Genomic DNA, 16,431 nt, shown 5'->3' with positions numbered 1-16,431 from the left:
ATAAATGCCTATGTTGTAGGAGGGAACATTAGACAGGCAATACTTTAACTCATTATATGAACATTAAAAGGCATATTTGTATTTTAGATACTATTTCATGGCATTCATAAGCCACTGGAAATATTTTTCTAAATTATATGCTGTAAGAGCTCTAAACTTAAAAATGTGTGAAAATTATAGTTCCCCCACCCCATCCCAATGGAACTTGTATTATAAAATAAACTTACTGACAATGCATCCTTCTCCAGAAATAGAAACTTCCAGTGTGTGCATGGGGAGGTTTTTTAAAGGAAGGAGAAAGCTCACACCAGTGATAAATTTGGTCAGTAAAATTACTTTTATTCTTTTTTTTTTCTTTTAAATAGAAGGGCTTATACAATTGAGTATAAATATCTTCGAGGAACATGGAAATGAAATGAAAAAAGTATCTGGAAGGAATTCTTTTTATTGAGGAAGAGTTTACATATCTAAGTGTTCACCTACTTTTTGCTGCCTCCTGTTAACAGGCATAATGGAAATACTGCACTGAGCATATGCATGGAAAACACAGCTAACAAAGCAAAGAATATGGTAAATACATTTCATACAACCTTAAAAAAATTCAAACAGTCATACAACAAATTCTGAAGCACTTCTGTGATCTGCAGTCTCAAGATGATGTTCACTGTTCTGAAGTGTTAGCAAATTGACACTTATTTTCTTTTTTTTTTTTTTTTGTAGAAAGATTTTGTATTGGTTCATAAAACCACAGCCTTAAAATTGTTGGCTTTCAGTTACAGAGGTAACAGAGAGGTATCATCTGAATTCACATCAGAGCTTTTGGAACAAAAATGGCAGCAGTACAAGCAGGTGCCTCCTCCAGTGTCCAAACCCCTGTGTGGCTTTGCCATGGCCAAGGAACAGAGCAGAGCAGCCCAGCAGAGCAGCCAGACTCCCTGGATGCTGTCAGCCAGGCTGGCATCCATTCCCTTCTTTACTGACAGAATGCTCCCCTAAATCCAAAATGAAGCAGGAGAACCCCAGCTAAGCAAGAGAAGTTCCAACAAGTCTTGTCAATATTGACCCCACCTGGGAATTCTTTAACAGAGAGGAAAATCCAATTCTTTGACCAACCCTTAAAGTGAATGGATAGAAATGCTGCTCTGGAGATGGGAGACAAAGAAGTTTCCAAAATGTGCTGAGCCCACAGTAGAAGAAAGAACATGTTTGCAAGGATTTGCTCCACTGCAGTTCCAACCTGGTTTCCACAAGAGCCCACTGTGAAAAAAAAAAGGTCTATTTACAACAATTTCCAGCTGCTTGTGGAAAAGCCAGCCCAGAGGTTTCAAACACCACTGCTGCTTCAGTTCAGTGTGTGCACACTGTGGGTCCATGTCAGGAACCCCTGCATAAACCCTGGAGCACAACAGACACAGAGTAGCCTCTGTCCAATATCAAAGTTATAATCAGTGGAAGAGCAGCTTTCACACACTTCAACATTTTATATTGCTCAGGCACTGAGGATCAATTCTCTTCAGCATGAGAATTTGCCACTCTAGGTTTTTGCTGGGGCCATTCCTGCCACATAGCAAAAACTGGGCTACATTTTATCCTTTCACTTCGTTAGAATTTGAATTTATTTACATACAAAATGAAACAGGAGAAAAAGTTCTTTTACAGTAACCCAACAATGGGCACCCTCCCTTGCAATAGGGATGCCTTAGGCAAGGCAGCTGCATTTACTTCAGGAGCATATATAAAATTCAGTGTGCTGGTATCAAACAGAAACAATAATGTCAGATCATACAATGCCAGTACATTCCAGTGGGCCCTTGACTATTAGGTAAAAAAAAAAACAAAACAAAACAAAGCCAAAGAACCAAAAATAAAATTAAAAAAAAATCCAAAACTTTTCACCACTTTAGTTCTGTTTAGAATGCTACACAATGAATAAATTATGTCTTTCTGGGATAGTGTTTTACTCCTACATCTCAAAGAAATTCCAAGCTAATTAATTAGAGCAAGAAATTACATTGAGCAGGATAACGTTTTAAATGAAAGAAATGACTTAGAAACACCAATCAAAGATAATTTGATTATGATTAGCTGTGCTGAAGTCTAAGTCATTAAAATTGATGAAGAATGTTTTTACACTGGTCTATTCTATGTAATCCATTACCTACGCTATGCTCTGTAGTTCAAGTCTAACAAATGGTATCTGATAATTCAATATTGAAGACTAAAATACTTTCAATGCACCATTTGCTCTCCTACACCAACATGTTTCCAACTAGAAAAAAAAATAAATCAGTAGCAAGTAGATTTGTGAAATTCTTCACTGGGAGAACTTGAGCTAACATGAAACATCATCCAGATTTTCACCTGCTCGCCTTCCACATGGCCAGGTTTAAATATGGCTGCTGCTTTACCCTGAACAGTCACTGTCCCACAAAAGTTACACCCATGGTTGGTAAGAAATAATTCCCTGTGCTTTCTAACAACTGAGGCTGCCCAAAGGTGCAAGGATTCCTGCCATGCTCTCAGCTGAAGTGGCGAGCCAGACGAGCAGACCTGTAGTCGACACGCAGCTGGACAAAGGAGTGAAGGATGTTCTTGTCCAGGTTAGCAAGTTGTTCTCCTGAGCAAACCTGCTTCAAATTATCTGGGGCTACAACCAGAAGGTTGCAAAGTGCATGCAGGGTATCAAAGAGCTGTAAGACCAGCGCAATCTGTGGGCAAGAGGAAACAAAGGGAAAAAAACCAGAAATTAAATTAGAATTGCTTGAAGTCTTAGAATATCCATCAGGTGAAAGTCTTATAACAAAATATCCATCTACATCTATCACTGGCTGGGGTCTATGTACAAATCACAAATGCTAGGAACAGCCTTGAGCTGTTTCATTTTCCAGCATCAGTCTCATTACAATGTTTTGACAATGGGAAGATGCCAACAGCAGACCAAGAACTTAATGTTACAACTTACTTTAAAAGTTTTTTGACCAATTACACAAAGCAAAAGCACATTGACAGTAGTTCCATCCAACCACTATAAACACACCTTTGGTTAAAAAATGCTTGCTTATTTTGAATACAATACCTGCTTGTAAGCCTTAAAACACAATGCACAGAGCTCCATTATTAAGCTTAGAACTTCCTAATATCTCACTAGATACACTTTTCTGCAGCTTAGGGAGTTGTTCTAGACAAGCTTTGATACAGAAACCATTGTTCTATTTGTCCTTACTTTTCTACTTCTTACATAATTTTTCTGCTGACCAATCTCATGGCTACTGCTTAGCTCCAGTCACAGTTCTGCTGTCTCTGAGGCTCTCAGAATCTCTGCTGGTCAGGATGACCCTGAGATGCACTAGAAAGTCTCTTTTTCCAGCCCAGCAGTCAAAGAAGGAGTCAGGATTCTTCTGTTCTGGTTCTCAAGGTTGTTTACTGTTTCTTATCTATAACATTCTTTCTCCAACCGCCCAAGGTCTGTCTGGCAGGTTGGGTTGAGGCACACTGCCCACCTCAGAGGCGGTGTTGTCTTTTTATACTAAAAACTACGTGCACATTATTTACAATAACTTCCCAATACCCATCACCTGTGTTAGACAGTGAGCTTCTACTCTAAACCAATCTAAAAGTGCCAACATCACCCAGAAGATGGAGGCCAAGAAGAAGAAGGAAAAAGGACAAGGAACGCCCAAATTCTTCCATCTTGGGACCCTGAGCCCCCATTCTAAAAACCTCAAAAATCTATTTTTCACCCTGTGATGAACTATCATTCTACTTAAACTTTTGAGACTTGTAATTACCATATAAGGTTGGTAATTTTTTGCATGGGTCAAAATCAAAGGCACAGTGGTTTTGGGCTCTGTGCCAAGGTCTCTGATTTCCCTGGGCAGCCAGAGGGATGTCCTGGGTTCCCACATGAGGCCTGCCTTTTGCAGCTTTCACAAAACCCTCAGATTTTAAGGATTCCCACAGTATCTTCAAAAGATGAGGAGAGAGAGGATTTAGCACCATCACTCCCTCCTGATGGACAGGTGTGGTGGTGTTCACAGGGGTCTGAGGATGAGGGAAGAGATGAGAATGTTGACTCCATGTTTCAGAAGGCTGATTTATTATTTTATGATATATATTATATTAAAACTATACTAAAAGAATAGAAGAAAGGATTTCATCAGAAGGCTAGCAAGGAAAGGAAAGAATGGAATGATAATTATTGAAGTTAGAGGGGAGACGACCCACCTTGCGTTGGTCAGCATCGACTCCACTTTATTGATCAATCAGGCACCTTTTATAACAGTGTTAATTCACTTCATGCATATTGCAAAATCTGAGCTCACAATAGGCCAGAGATTACACACCAACTCCTCCTTATGTTTCCAATACCAAGATTTGGGTTCTCAAAATTATTCTTGCTTTCCCAAAACAGCCAAAGATAGAACATCCACTTGTTATGAGAAAGCTGCCTGAGAACTCTGATGTGCAAGGCTCTCAAGGCCTTCATGTTTGTCACTTTTACCTGTAGTTAAAAATAACCTGAGAACCTCTGCTGTTCACAGAAACAGGCTGTGAGAATCTGCTCCTCACAGCTGCCTTCTAGGCTATCTCTGAAAAAATCTCCAACGGATAATAAAATTTTGTGACTGACTAGAGAGTCCAAGCCAGCTGACTGTGATTGGCCATTAATTAGAAACAACCACATGAGACCAATCCCAGATGCACCTGTTGCATTCCACAGCAGCAGATAATCAATGTTTACATTTTGTTCCTGAGGCCTCTCAGCTTCTCAGGAGGAAAAATCCTGGCAAAGGGATTTTTTAGAAAATATCATGGCTACAGACAGGCTCACCTTGAAGTCTTTGGCACACTTCCTGTACTCAGCCACGTCACAAATGGCCAGCATCCCCCCCATGCAGCTGTAGGAATATTGCTGGAGGTGCTCGTAGATGAGGCGATGGAAACGAACCCCAAACTCCATCAAAACTGTGTCCACGTTCTTGCCATCCATGGAATTCCTGATCTTCTCCACCTGCTTTCTAACATACCCACACACTTTAACACAAGCCTAGATTAAAAAATAGGAAGAAATCAGTAAGAATTAGGTAATCTACTGTGGTGATGTTTGCAGGGGTCTCAGGATGAGGGAAGAGATGAGAATCTTGACTCCATGTTTCAGAAGCTGATTTATTATTTTATGATATATATTATATTAAAAGAAAATTATATACTAAAACTGTACTAAAAGAATAGAAGAAAGGATTTCATCAGAAAGCTAGCAAAGAAAAGAATGAAGTGATAATAAAATCTTGTGACTGCTCACAGCCTTAACACAGGTGGCTGTCATTGGTCATCAAGTGAAAACAAATTCACATGCTGGGTAAACAATTCTCCAAAACATGAAGAAGCTGAAGTTTCTCAGCTTCTAAGGAGAAAAGATCCTGACAAAAGGATTTTTCATAAAATATGTCCCTGACAACCTACTTTCTTCCACATTTTAAGTTAAACATCAGTTACTAACTCTGATTAATCTCAATGATGTGTTGCAAAAGTTTATTCTCCCATTAATAATTTTCCACATTTCTTTTTATTTGCCAAAAAAAGGCACAAAAATGCAAGTAGAAAGACGGATGCAAGAAAATATTCAAGTAAGTTACAGTTCATATCAGTTCAGAATAGAACATTTTAATCTGGATTTTTAATTTAGTGATCCACCAAAGGGGTGTGTGATTAAAAACCGCTTGTGAGTCAAAATCATAAATCCAAATTAAGAGCCATACATGGATTCCCACCCTTCCCACACTCTATTACCTTCTGCTGCCTTTCTCCCATTCCCACCTGGCTGTTGGCATTTAGGGAATGCTCTCACTTCTTCCCACTGAGTTTTTCCCTACTCCTCCCTGCCTTTTTCCCTAATGTGAGCCACCCCAGCAGCCCCTAGGCTGGGATTCAGACACACTCACTGAAGAGAGAACACTGCAGCAAAATGTTCATGCTGCACCTGAGATGCTTTGCCATGTTCCTGCCATTCTGAGAGGAAAAAGCACCCAGCAACTGGAGAGTACCTGATAATTCATTTTCTGAAACTGATAGCTTAAAGGTAATTATCAGCTAAAAGCTTTGTTCCAAATTTGGGCCCCTTGGGAGGGGAAAGAATGTGCCAGTTCCTCCAGCACCCACTGATTTGTGTCTGACACCAGATAAAAACTACTCATGTTCCTTTTCAGCTTGAGAAAATAGTCCACAACAGAGTTTGGAGGAGCTTGGTGCAAGATGGAAGTAAATTAAGTAAATGCACATGTTGTCTAATGGGAGTTTGGGAAGGAGCATCTTGTACTTGATAACACTCATGAGCTGAGACTTTGGTTACTTACATTTGTATATTGAATCAAAACATTGTTTTCATCTTCTGGTTTGAAATCTGTCTTCTTTTGCTCTGCAGCCAAGATGTGCTTCATCTGTCCAATCATACAATTCAGTGTCCTTTAAAGTTACAAATACACATTGGGTTTTGAAGGGAACTTTTTCATTTCCTTGATTTTTATCTTAAATATACTGACACAATTCTGGACAACATTAAGCAGCATGAAGCAATGAAGGAAAAAAAACAGCATCTAACATTTTTCTATAGAGAAGATTTTATGAAAGCAGTTAGAAAAAGGAGCATAAGCCAAAAAAAAAAAACCCTAAAAACTCTTTCCTGCAAGTTCAGTGTCTTGGAGCAGAGAATGCAGCCTGCTGGGCTGCTGCTTTTAAAGGGAACACATGAACTGTGAGGTAATCCATTCAAATCCAGCTCTTCAGAGGAATTGGACAGCATCCTTCAGAGAGAATCAGAAGGAAGCATTCCAAGGAGTTTAGCAGAATTAGATCACATTGCATATTAGTCAGAAGCAAGCCTCAGAAAACACTTGGAAAATGAAGGAAGGGTGAGGGCAAAGAAGAAACTTCTTCCTTTGCCAGAGCTTGGTATTTCTCGTGCTCCCAGAAATCTAATGGAGTTTTACAGCATCAATTATTTCTCCTTTATAGGATTTATCTGTTCAGAACATTATCTAAGGTCAGGGCTCTGCTTTCCTTCGAGTCCAAAGCAAAGGTCAAGCAGCAAAGCAGAGACAGAGGCTGCAAACCTCTCCCAGTATTCCCCTTGGCCAGGAACATCCCCCTGGCTCTCTTCTCTTCCCCTCCCCTGTCCTTCATCCTCCTCATCCCCCCAACCTTCCCAAACAAAACTGTCAGGGACATTCCAGGCCTTGAAGGATTCAAGCTGGGGTGGGGTGGAGAAGAATACGTGCAACCAGAGAGGGAAAAAACTCCTTTTTTTACTATGCAAAGAGCTCAGGATTGTATTTCAGATTTACTTTGTTCCAAGTCCACACACCAACAGAAATTTAAAGAAATAATATCTTGCATTCTCCTCAATTTCCATTTGGAATAAATACTCCCAGAAGGATGTTTACATAAAATACATACTGAGAGAAAACCAGTTGAACTAATTCTGTTTGGCCAATAAATCACTTTTACTGAGATAGATAATTGCTGTGAATGGTTTTCAAGAAGCTGCACTTGGACTTTTCCATATTAGATAAAGGTGAAACCATCAATGTTTCAAAAATTTGCTTTATTTTTTAAGCAGGACAATCAATTCTCAACAGCATCAGTGGCAACACAAAGCAGCACAAAGCAGCCCCACAAACACATTTTAGATGTAACATTCATTGCATTTTACATGTAATGTTCATTCATGTTCATCAGGAACATGTGATGTTCATCTCAAAACTAATCTCCCTTTTTTATGTGCTGAAAAACAATTTTTTTTAAATTCCTCATCAACAAACCTTTGATTATACTGTCTTCTGACAAGAACTTGTACTCCTAAGTCTTTAAGAAATTAATTATTCAACACAAAGAGATACAAACCACTGCAATACTGATGACTGACCTGTATCTGTCTACAAGTGAGCTTATGGCCTCAGTGCTTCAAGTGCTTCCAACTCCATGGTTAAACCTCTAAGGTCACCTGCAGCAGGAGCAGCTAAAATCTCAATTACACCCCCTATTTCCACCTTCTCCTTGCACTTGCAGAAAATAATACCCCAAATCAGAAGTAGGGCATCACACAACAGCTCCATTTCCTAATGTTAAGCTCGTTAGTTTATTATTTTCCTCTGCTGCAAAACAGCTGTGATTTTCATTTGCAATTTTTATAGCTATCCCCTCATTTTTATTCTGAGAAACAGAAAAAAGATTAAATGAGTCACAACCTCAAAGCAAGTCAATGTCAGAATCAAAATTATTCCAGGTCTCCAGACTTCCACGACTCGGTCTAATCCATAGCACTGCACAGATCCCAGCAAATCATTTAACCTATTTTTGTCAAACCTTGCTCCTAATGGAAATCCTGCAAGTGCTTAACCTATTTCAATCATCATTTCTCCCTCTTTCAAAGTAGAAAAACACCAGTTGGAGACAATAAGGTAACAGTGAATTATTGCACTCTTTCAACATAAGCAAAATCCTTTAAAACATCCTGCCAGAAGCATTTTTGGGTCAGAAATCTACCATGGAAAACATGACCCTCTAGCCACACAAAATCTAAATTTCCTGTGCACAACAATGGATGTTTATCTGTTTTTAAAAAAATAAAATATCAATTTTGAGTTGAGGAATAATTCATACTTAAAGGGCCAGTTAACAAAAAATTGAAATATCAAATTTGAGTTGAGGAATAATTCATGTTTAAAAGGCCAGTTAACCTATATCACAAAGGTGTGGTTTAAAAGATTAAGAGAAAGTTTTAATCTCTACTTGCCTATCAATGCCCATATCCAGCTTCACTTCCATTTGTTCTATGATATCCTTTTTCTTCTGAAGGCATTCAGATAATTTAGGAGAAGAACTGCAACAGTACAGAAGATGTTTGACATATTAAAACATCAAAACTAATTTTTCTGCTGGGTTTGCTGCTTCCAACAGGATCTAGTGAAGATTTCCCACCCCAGCAGGAAAAGGGCACAGCCACAAACCCCCTTTAGTCCCACCTGGAATGCAGCAACAAAATCTCCATGGAGCAACATGTTTTTCCTTCCTCTCAGTATTCCTGGAGCTCACCCTCTCCCATTTGTTTCCAAAGGAACCAATTTGTTTAAATTTCCCTTCTTCCTCCTCCCACAATATCAAGTTTAACTACTCCAAGCATAAACTCCTCTTAATAAATATGAGAAAGGAAAAATTTCTTTTCTTCACCAAAAAAAAAAAAAAAAGACCAGAGGAAATGTTAATCAAAACAAAGGTACCTGATCAGTGGCATCAGATGATCATTGAACTGCTTGTCAAATAAATGGAAAATAGTATTGGCCTGGTGGACAACATCCAAGAAATAAAGATTTGCATTCTTTGAATCAGAAGAGGGAATGCCTGAAGCAAAGGAGGTTTCATTAGAATTGTAATGATATGCAGTTCTTATAATTAGCATGATGACTTTTTAAATATGCAGATTTTTTCCATGAATGCTTAAATCACAGGCTTAGAGTTTCAAAAATTTACCACGGTGCCATATATAGAATTCTTCTTGTAGCTATATTGGTAACAAGCATAAGAAATACTTTATTGGTAACATTTCTGATGGTAAAACAGAGCAGTCAATTTAAAAACTCCTTCAGAATGTGAGTTTGATGCTGTCTCACAAGACAGGTTCTCACTGTCAAGATTTTAACTTCTTTAAACAAGCAGTTTTCTTATTTATTGTCACTCTAAGCACACAAATATACAAACAAGCATGGAATTTCTATAAATATTATGATTTAATACAAAAATACTCTCCTGTTATGACACAGAATACAGAGGTAGGGAATGCTGATGTCCCAGCTTCTGTGATAAAAACGTTTCTAAAGACAGAAGCACGTTTCCATCTGTACATCAATTCCCCAAATGAAAGTTACACTTTAGAAACCATTAAATGTCAACCCCCAAACACACAAAACAGATTTAATTTAACCAACACATCCTGAACAAGGCAAATCAATAAGGCACAGCAAAGATCATCTGCACAGAAAGGCCAAGGAGATGAAATGCTCAGGAAATTCTGTACTCACCAGCAAGGCCTGTTTCTAATGCATAATCGATGTGCTCAGTACATAAGAACTCTACAAGCATAGAAAAAATTCTGAAAGCATTCTTGGGTAAGTCAGAGGGATCAGAGAGCTTTAAAGAAAAAGAAAAAAAATATCCCAAAGGTCAGTTCTACATAGATTTGAAAGTTTATTGGATATTGCATAGGGGATAAGCTTAAAATGTAACAAGTACTCCAGAATAATTGGAATTTTACTCAAAATGAAAAGTATCCATACAGAGAATTATTCAAGAACTGACTGTAATAGCAATAAACCCTTCAGCATTTACAAGTAAACTGAAGCTGCCACAGGATGCTACAAATAAAAGCATTAACAGATGATGATAAAAATAATAAATATTAATTAATAGTCCTTACAACAGTTTTCCAGATGCAGTCTCAGAACTGCCTAACCTGCACGCCACTGGATGCTGGAAAATGCATACAGAAGTGATTACTCTATGTATATCCTGTATTTTTTATTCTTTTACCACTCTCCTGGCACTGGCCACAGTGAGGAGCAGGACACTGGGGTAGCTGGAGCTCCAGTTTCTGGTTTTTTAGCACTGCAGCAAAAATAATGCAGCTGAAGCTGGGCCATGTTTAGCACAGTTCAGCTGGAGTCAATGGAGCATGAACACTTTATTAAGTGCAGCAATGGCCACATTTACACTCAGCATCTGGACTTTGATGAGCTGTAAGCAACATGGGATTTTGGACAGCGACCTGTCAGTAAATCCCTTTTCTAAAGAAAAACGTGACAGGGCTTTTGTACCTAAGAAAAACAGCTTTGGTTCCAAAGGAATTAGGTGAAGACTTTTATAAAGCTTCAAGGAAGAAAGATTACTACTGCAACTGCAGGTAATTTACACAACACTCACAAATATTTCTGCTGTATTTCCCCCTAAAAAACTCAAAAACCCAACAACAGAGATTCCCAAACAGTGAAATGTTTCAATATATGGCTACATCAAAATTACCAATTTATTTTTCCTGAAGCAGTCACAGCTGGCAGAACCCTGCACACATCTGCTATGTGACATAAATACCACAATTAGTTAGCCAGGGACTAACTTATCTTTTGCACACTGAGTTGCTTTGTCCACAAACCCCTAAATTCTAAAATCCTCATTCTAGAAATCTCCTTATGTGCCAAGATCCATTGGGGTTTCCACTCAAATCGAATTCTTGTAAAATAATTGATATTAAATCTGATCTCAACAGAAAGGCAGAAACAAAAGGTTGTGCACATGTGGAAAAATCCAGTTTATATCATGAATTTAACAACTGCTTCTAGCAACTATGATATTGAGAAAAATAATGATCCACCTGCTTGCCTTAGAGCACTGATTCTCACCCTGAGGAAGGTGATGATCCCAAGGGTGTGCAGGTAAAGTCTGTACCCTGTTCTGTCTTTGGCTCCACTCAGTTTATAAAATATTAAAACATTTAAATATCTGAAGTTTTTCTGCCATAAGCCCATTGAGAATGTTAAAGGAATTAAAATTTCCTAGAAATCAATGTGTTTAGCTAATAAAAAAAATCACATTTAAGTCTGCAATTAAATTTCAAGGGTTTTCATTTACACCAAATATGACTGACAGGCAGTAAAACCAGCAATTTAATCAGAAGTAAAATACCTTTTTCATGTTAGACTGAAGCATTTAAAGAACTGTAGAGGGTTACCAAGGTAAATAATGTTTAAGACTATTCCTCTCAGCATTTTATTGGTGATCATTCACTAATGGAAGAAGAAATTACACTTGAGGCAGGAAAACAACTGTTGAACTACTCAGTATATTTTTAAAGCAGGGAAAGAAAACCACACTAAATGTTTCTCAGGTTTTGGGTCCAATTTAGTAAGAAAAGCAATGCAGCCAGTAGGTTTAACCATCCCCACTTCTTCCTAATCCTAATACTCACAAATTACAACTAGATCCACATGGTAAAACAAACCCTCAGCCTCCACTGTGGCTCCATTTCCATCAAAAACACAAGAGACAATTGAAATATCCTATCTTTTCCAAATTTACAACAACCAAAAAACGACAAATTTTTCCAAATTTACAAATTTTCCTTTCCAAATTTACAACAACCTTCTTATCACACCTCAACCAAAAACTCGAGCTCAAGATTTAATCTCACACACAAAATTATACCACACTAAGGGAGGTGACAGGAAGCAAACTTACCCTGTGACATCTTTCAAAAGCTTGCTTGGTTTCTTGCAAAAGGTTAACCACCACTTCTTGGGACAGGAAAGTTTCCCCATGTGTGTCAATGCTTGGCCCCAGGGGTAAGTTTGTTCGTTGCCTTAGTCTCTCTTTGAGGTCTTGAATACTGGAACAAAGACAGACCCCAAGAAGATTTCACCAGGTGGAAATTTTGGCACTCAAACTCAACAACAATTCAGCATCTTTTAGTTGTTAACTCAAAAAACAGGACCCAAGACACAGTTTAGGATGTGCAAGCATTAAGACAAGTCTTGCAAGCTTTAAAAACAAAAATTGGCAGTAAATGCAAAACTACCACCTCTGATTCCATGGTCAGCTGTGTTCTGGAATGGCACATTCACACATGGGAGCAGCTGCTCATTCCCTTGTGGGATGAGTGATTTCACTGGAATCCTGCAGCATTTCTGCTCTCTGGACAGATTTAACCTCCATCCTCTCTGTCACCTTCCAAACACTAATGAGAGCTTCCTATCTCATCCATACCCACAAATCCTCTCATCCTCATCCATGATCTCAGCAGTTCTTTATTTAGTCAAGCATGCTTCGACACATTTCCATGCATAAAACAACCCATACAGTTACGCACCACAATAAATTTAATTTTCCCCAAGAAAATTAAATTTTCATCTTTTTTGCTTTATTTTTTAATTACTTCACTGCTGCTTTTTCCATATCATTCCTCATTCCTGACACACTGAACCCAGCAGCTCTTTGAAAGGTGCAGTAGCCTTTGCACCTCTGCTTCACACAAGTTTTAATATTTCCTATCCCACTTCTCACTATTCCTTCATTAGTTTTTCTACCCTGAGGATAATGAAGTCTTGTTTTACCTTTCTCTAAGTCCATTGCATCTTCTGGGCTCACTAAGAGCTTTCTCACTGACATTGCTATGGTCTTTTCCCCTTCCTAGGTCTTGGGAGGGGACCACAAGACCTGGGCAGGTGAAAAAAAATGTATGCTTTTAGATACACACATATACATGCTTTAGGTACCTTAGTTTTGCTTCAGTCCTTTTGTGGATCTGGATCCTAAGTTGAAACATAGGTTTAACTGGTATTTTTCATTTCCAGGAAGTACAAATACCATGCACTGAGTACATTTCACATGTACTGAGAGCAACACATTTTTGAGCAGAACATCAATTGAAAGCAAATTATAAAAAGCTGTAGGTTTTTGGCAGTTCATCACTGTGCATCTGACATGGCAAATACAGCCTTTCTCCCCTCACCACCTCCCTTCCACTTCAAAATTATCAAACTTCCCCAAAGGAACTCACCCTCCAGTGCCAATGGACCTCTTCTGGTGGTTTTTGGAATCATAATAGCGCTGCAGAATCATTGCACTCCTACTTTTCAAATAACCAATTTCCACCTCAATGTAATTCTCCAAGTAGGAAATGAAAATGGCCTTGATAAGCTTAGACAAGAAAGTCTGCTTATCAGTACCCAAGTTAAATTCCATCAATTTGCTTGACAGATTAGTGGTTCTTTATGCAAAAGAAACAAAGAAGGGAAGGGGAGGAAAAGGTTGAATGTGGATGAATTACAGCATGACACGTTTGTAAAGTACACAGCACAACAGAACCCTGATGGTGATTAACACTTGGAGCAGTTTCACATTTAAGTAAAGAATTTCACATAATTCATGTTTAATTACACACAGCTCCACTGCAATCAAGTTGCCAGTGAGATGGGGAGGACTGGCTTTTGCACAGTTTTAAAATTACTCTTGAAGATCACAATAATACCCATTGAAAATAATAATAATGGCCATTTTGAATTTTCCTTAGGAAACCCATCATTGTAAAGGTTAATAGACAAAAAAAAATTCACAGCTTTTATGAGAAGTTTACATTTTTGGCTCCTTTTTCTTGACAATAAATCTGTTTATTTTCCAATAGCTCCAATCCAATAATTTCATCATTGATGTATACATACCTTGTATATAGATCATAGAGGTTTTTAAGATACTGCTCTGCATCTGATTTCCTGTGTTCTTCCAGCTGGTCCTTCACATAACTCTGCAAAATTTGGTACATCTGTTAGAAGATCAACTGACAACCAAATGAAATACTCACTACTTCCTAGATTACATGGAATTTCCTGCAAAGTGTAGATCTTACTTAAAGGAAATTCATCTTTCCTTTGGTTTTACATCTCTAATTTACTCTTCCTGCATTATCCACAGAGGGAGTTAAACACCCTTGTAGAAGAGAGTGATTTAATAATACAAAACAGTAATGTGTGAAGCAAAGACAAAAGATAGATGGCTTTGAAAATATGTCTGACCAACTAACACAAAATCCCCTCACTTTAAAAATCAAAAGCACCAGAGGCCTCAGAGCATTTCTGCAGTGGACAAGGCAAAGGAGATGGTTACATATTTGCTTATCATAATACACACACAAAGCAGATACAAGCCTAGAGCCTTCTTATCATTGAATATTTGAACAAAAATATAATTTAGTATAAAATACTAATTCAAAACTGACACACAAAATTGGGGATGAAACACAAGCTCAATCTCTACACTATGGGAACAACATCTACAGGGAAATTGCTTTTTGCAAGGAAAGTCATGCTGTTGACTTAAAGAACTTAAGTGGGTGTATTTGCAGGATGAAAAACTTAGTATTTTCAGTGACTCTAGATTTTCATACATATTGCATTAGCTGCAAGACAGTATTCACAACATAAATGACTTCACCTTATTCAATGTTAACCTCACACCCAAATCCAAGAATGAGCAAATTAAAGATATGAAATGTGGAAGTTCTTCTCCTGACATATTCTTGGTAGTGGGCATAGAGAAGAAATCAAACCTGTGTATGATATCTCATGAATTACCCAATGAACACAGCAATTCCCCAATAATTTTACATGTTGAGTTTGAGTATTTGCTCTGTATTCAGAGCACAAGGAGATTTATTTGATATGGGTTTGATTATCTGTCCTAACTGTTACAGAGCAATGAGTTGATTCTACACTTTTATACAGAGATTACAAATACTGTAAATTCTCATTAATTGCTATCACTAGATAAAATATTTTTTTATTAAGAGGCTCCTCAATGAACTTCAACGTGTTAAAATTTGAAATACCTGAAGTTTAACTTCAAAGATATTTTGAATGAGTTTGGCTAGCACGGTCTCTGGATTGCTGAAGATTTCTCCAACTTGCTTATTCACTCTCTGGCAGAGAATGGCTGCATCTTCAAAGACATCATTCCTCAGGAATGCACCCTAGGGAATGAGAAGCACATTTTAGAATATATTTCCAACAACATACAGGACTAAATAAACCAATAATGTAATGTAAATAAAGAAATGATGTAAAACAAAGTGCATTACCTCTTGACACTGTTTTATGTACACATCAACACAGTGGGAATAGCCCTGTGGAAGGAGCAAAACAACTCTGTGTTAGAGCAGGGTGTTCATGTTTTCAGTACAAAACAAAATCAAGGAAATACAAAACTTGTGAAAAAGTTAATTAAAAAAAAAAAGACTCAAACAGAATTCATTCAAAGCACAGACTTTTCCAAACCCATTTTCTTACATATCTAACATAACTCTACTTAGCACCACTCCACATTGATCCATACCTCAGGTTTCAACATTCTTTCTCAAGCATGAAAGTCAGGTCACATCCATGCAAGAAAAGATTATCTTAGAAAGTTCCCCACTGATGCTGCCCCCAATCCCCCTCATCTGCCTCCTTTATTCCCCTGCACTTGATTTCAGATTGAACACCTCAGTCCTGAAGTGACACATTATCTGACATGAGGGTTTGCCCATACAAACACCTTCACTCAAAACAGGCACTTATTGTGCTGTGGGTCGATTTTATTCACATATTTAAATTAAGCCCCTCAGCTTTTACCTTAAAGTGAAGCAAAACTGCTGCTACTTCTCTCATCCTGGAGATTTCTCCTCTGCGCTGAGCACTGGTAAACTCTTGAATTAACTGGCACTCTAAATCATGGTACTTACCTGGAGAGAAAAGGGGATAACAACAAAAACCCATCAGGCAAAAACTGTAATACTGACAGTATTGCTTACTTCTTTAATCATCTTTAACAATTCAAATACAGCAATATGGATTGAAC

The 16,431-nt window shown here is 38.0% G+C and overlaps 1 protein-coding gene across 2 annotated transcripts in view; it reads right to left on the bottom strand.

Annotated features, from left to right (window-relative positions):
- Positions 1-314: 314 nt before the first annotated feature.
- Positions 315-16,431, bottom strand: part of EXOC5 (exocyst complex component 5) — a 29,084-nt gene continuing 12,967 nt past the window's right edge. The window contains exons 7-19 of one of the 2 annotated variants that reach the window (XM_064715862.1): positions 16,206-16,315; positions 15,674-15,718; positions 15,425-15,565; positions 14,262-14,344; positions 13,601-13,810; positions 13,317-13,352; positions 12,283-12,430; positions 10,074-10,182; positions 9,276-9,396; positions 8,792-8,878; positions 6,354-6,462; positions 4,832-5,047; positions 315-2,708 (exon numbers count right to left, since the gene is read on the bottom strand). In XM_064715862.1, the coding sequence (XP_064571932.1) occupies positions 2,520-2,708; positions 4,832-5,047; positions 6,354-6,462; positions 8,792-8,878; positions 9,276-9,396; positions 10,074-10,182; positions 12,283-12,430; positions 13,317-13,352; positions 13,601-13,810; positions 14,262-14,344; positions 15,425-15,565; positions 15,674-15,718; positions 16,206-16,315 (1,604 nt within the window). In that variant the 3' untranslated portion in view covers positions 315-2,519. The remainder of the gene's footprint in view (positions 2,709-4,831; positions 5,048-6,353; positions 6,463-8,791; positions 8,879-9,275; positions 9,397-10,073; positions 10,183-12,282; positions 12,431-13,316; positions 13,353-13,600; positions 13,811-14,261; positions 14,345-15,424; positions 15,566-15,673; positions 15,719-16,205; positions 16,316-16,431) is intronic. The other variant, XM_064715863.1, reaches the window with a different exon arrangement.

The sequence above is a fragment of the Zonotrichia leucophrys genome, chromosome 5 (assembly GCF_028769735.1).
Source record: "Zonotrichia leucophrys gambelii isolate GWCS_2022_RI chromosome 5, RI_Zleu_2.0, whole genome shotgun sequence".
In the NCBI taxonomy this organism is placed as follows: Eukaryota; Metazoa; Chordata; class Aves; order Passeriformes; family Passerellidae; genus Zonotrichia; species Zonotrichia leucophrys.
Note: the sequence above shows the minus strand (reverse complement) of the source record. Positions and strands in the feature narration are given on the sequence as shown.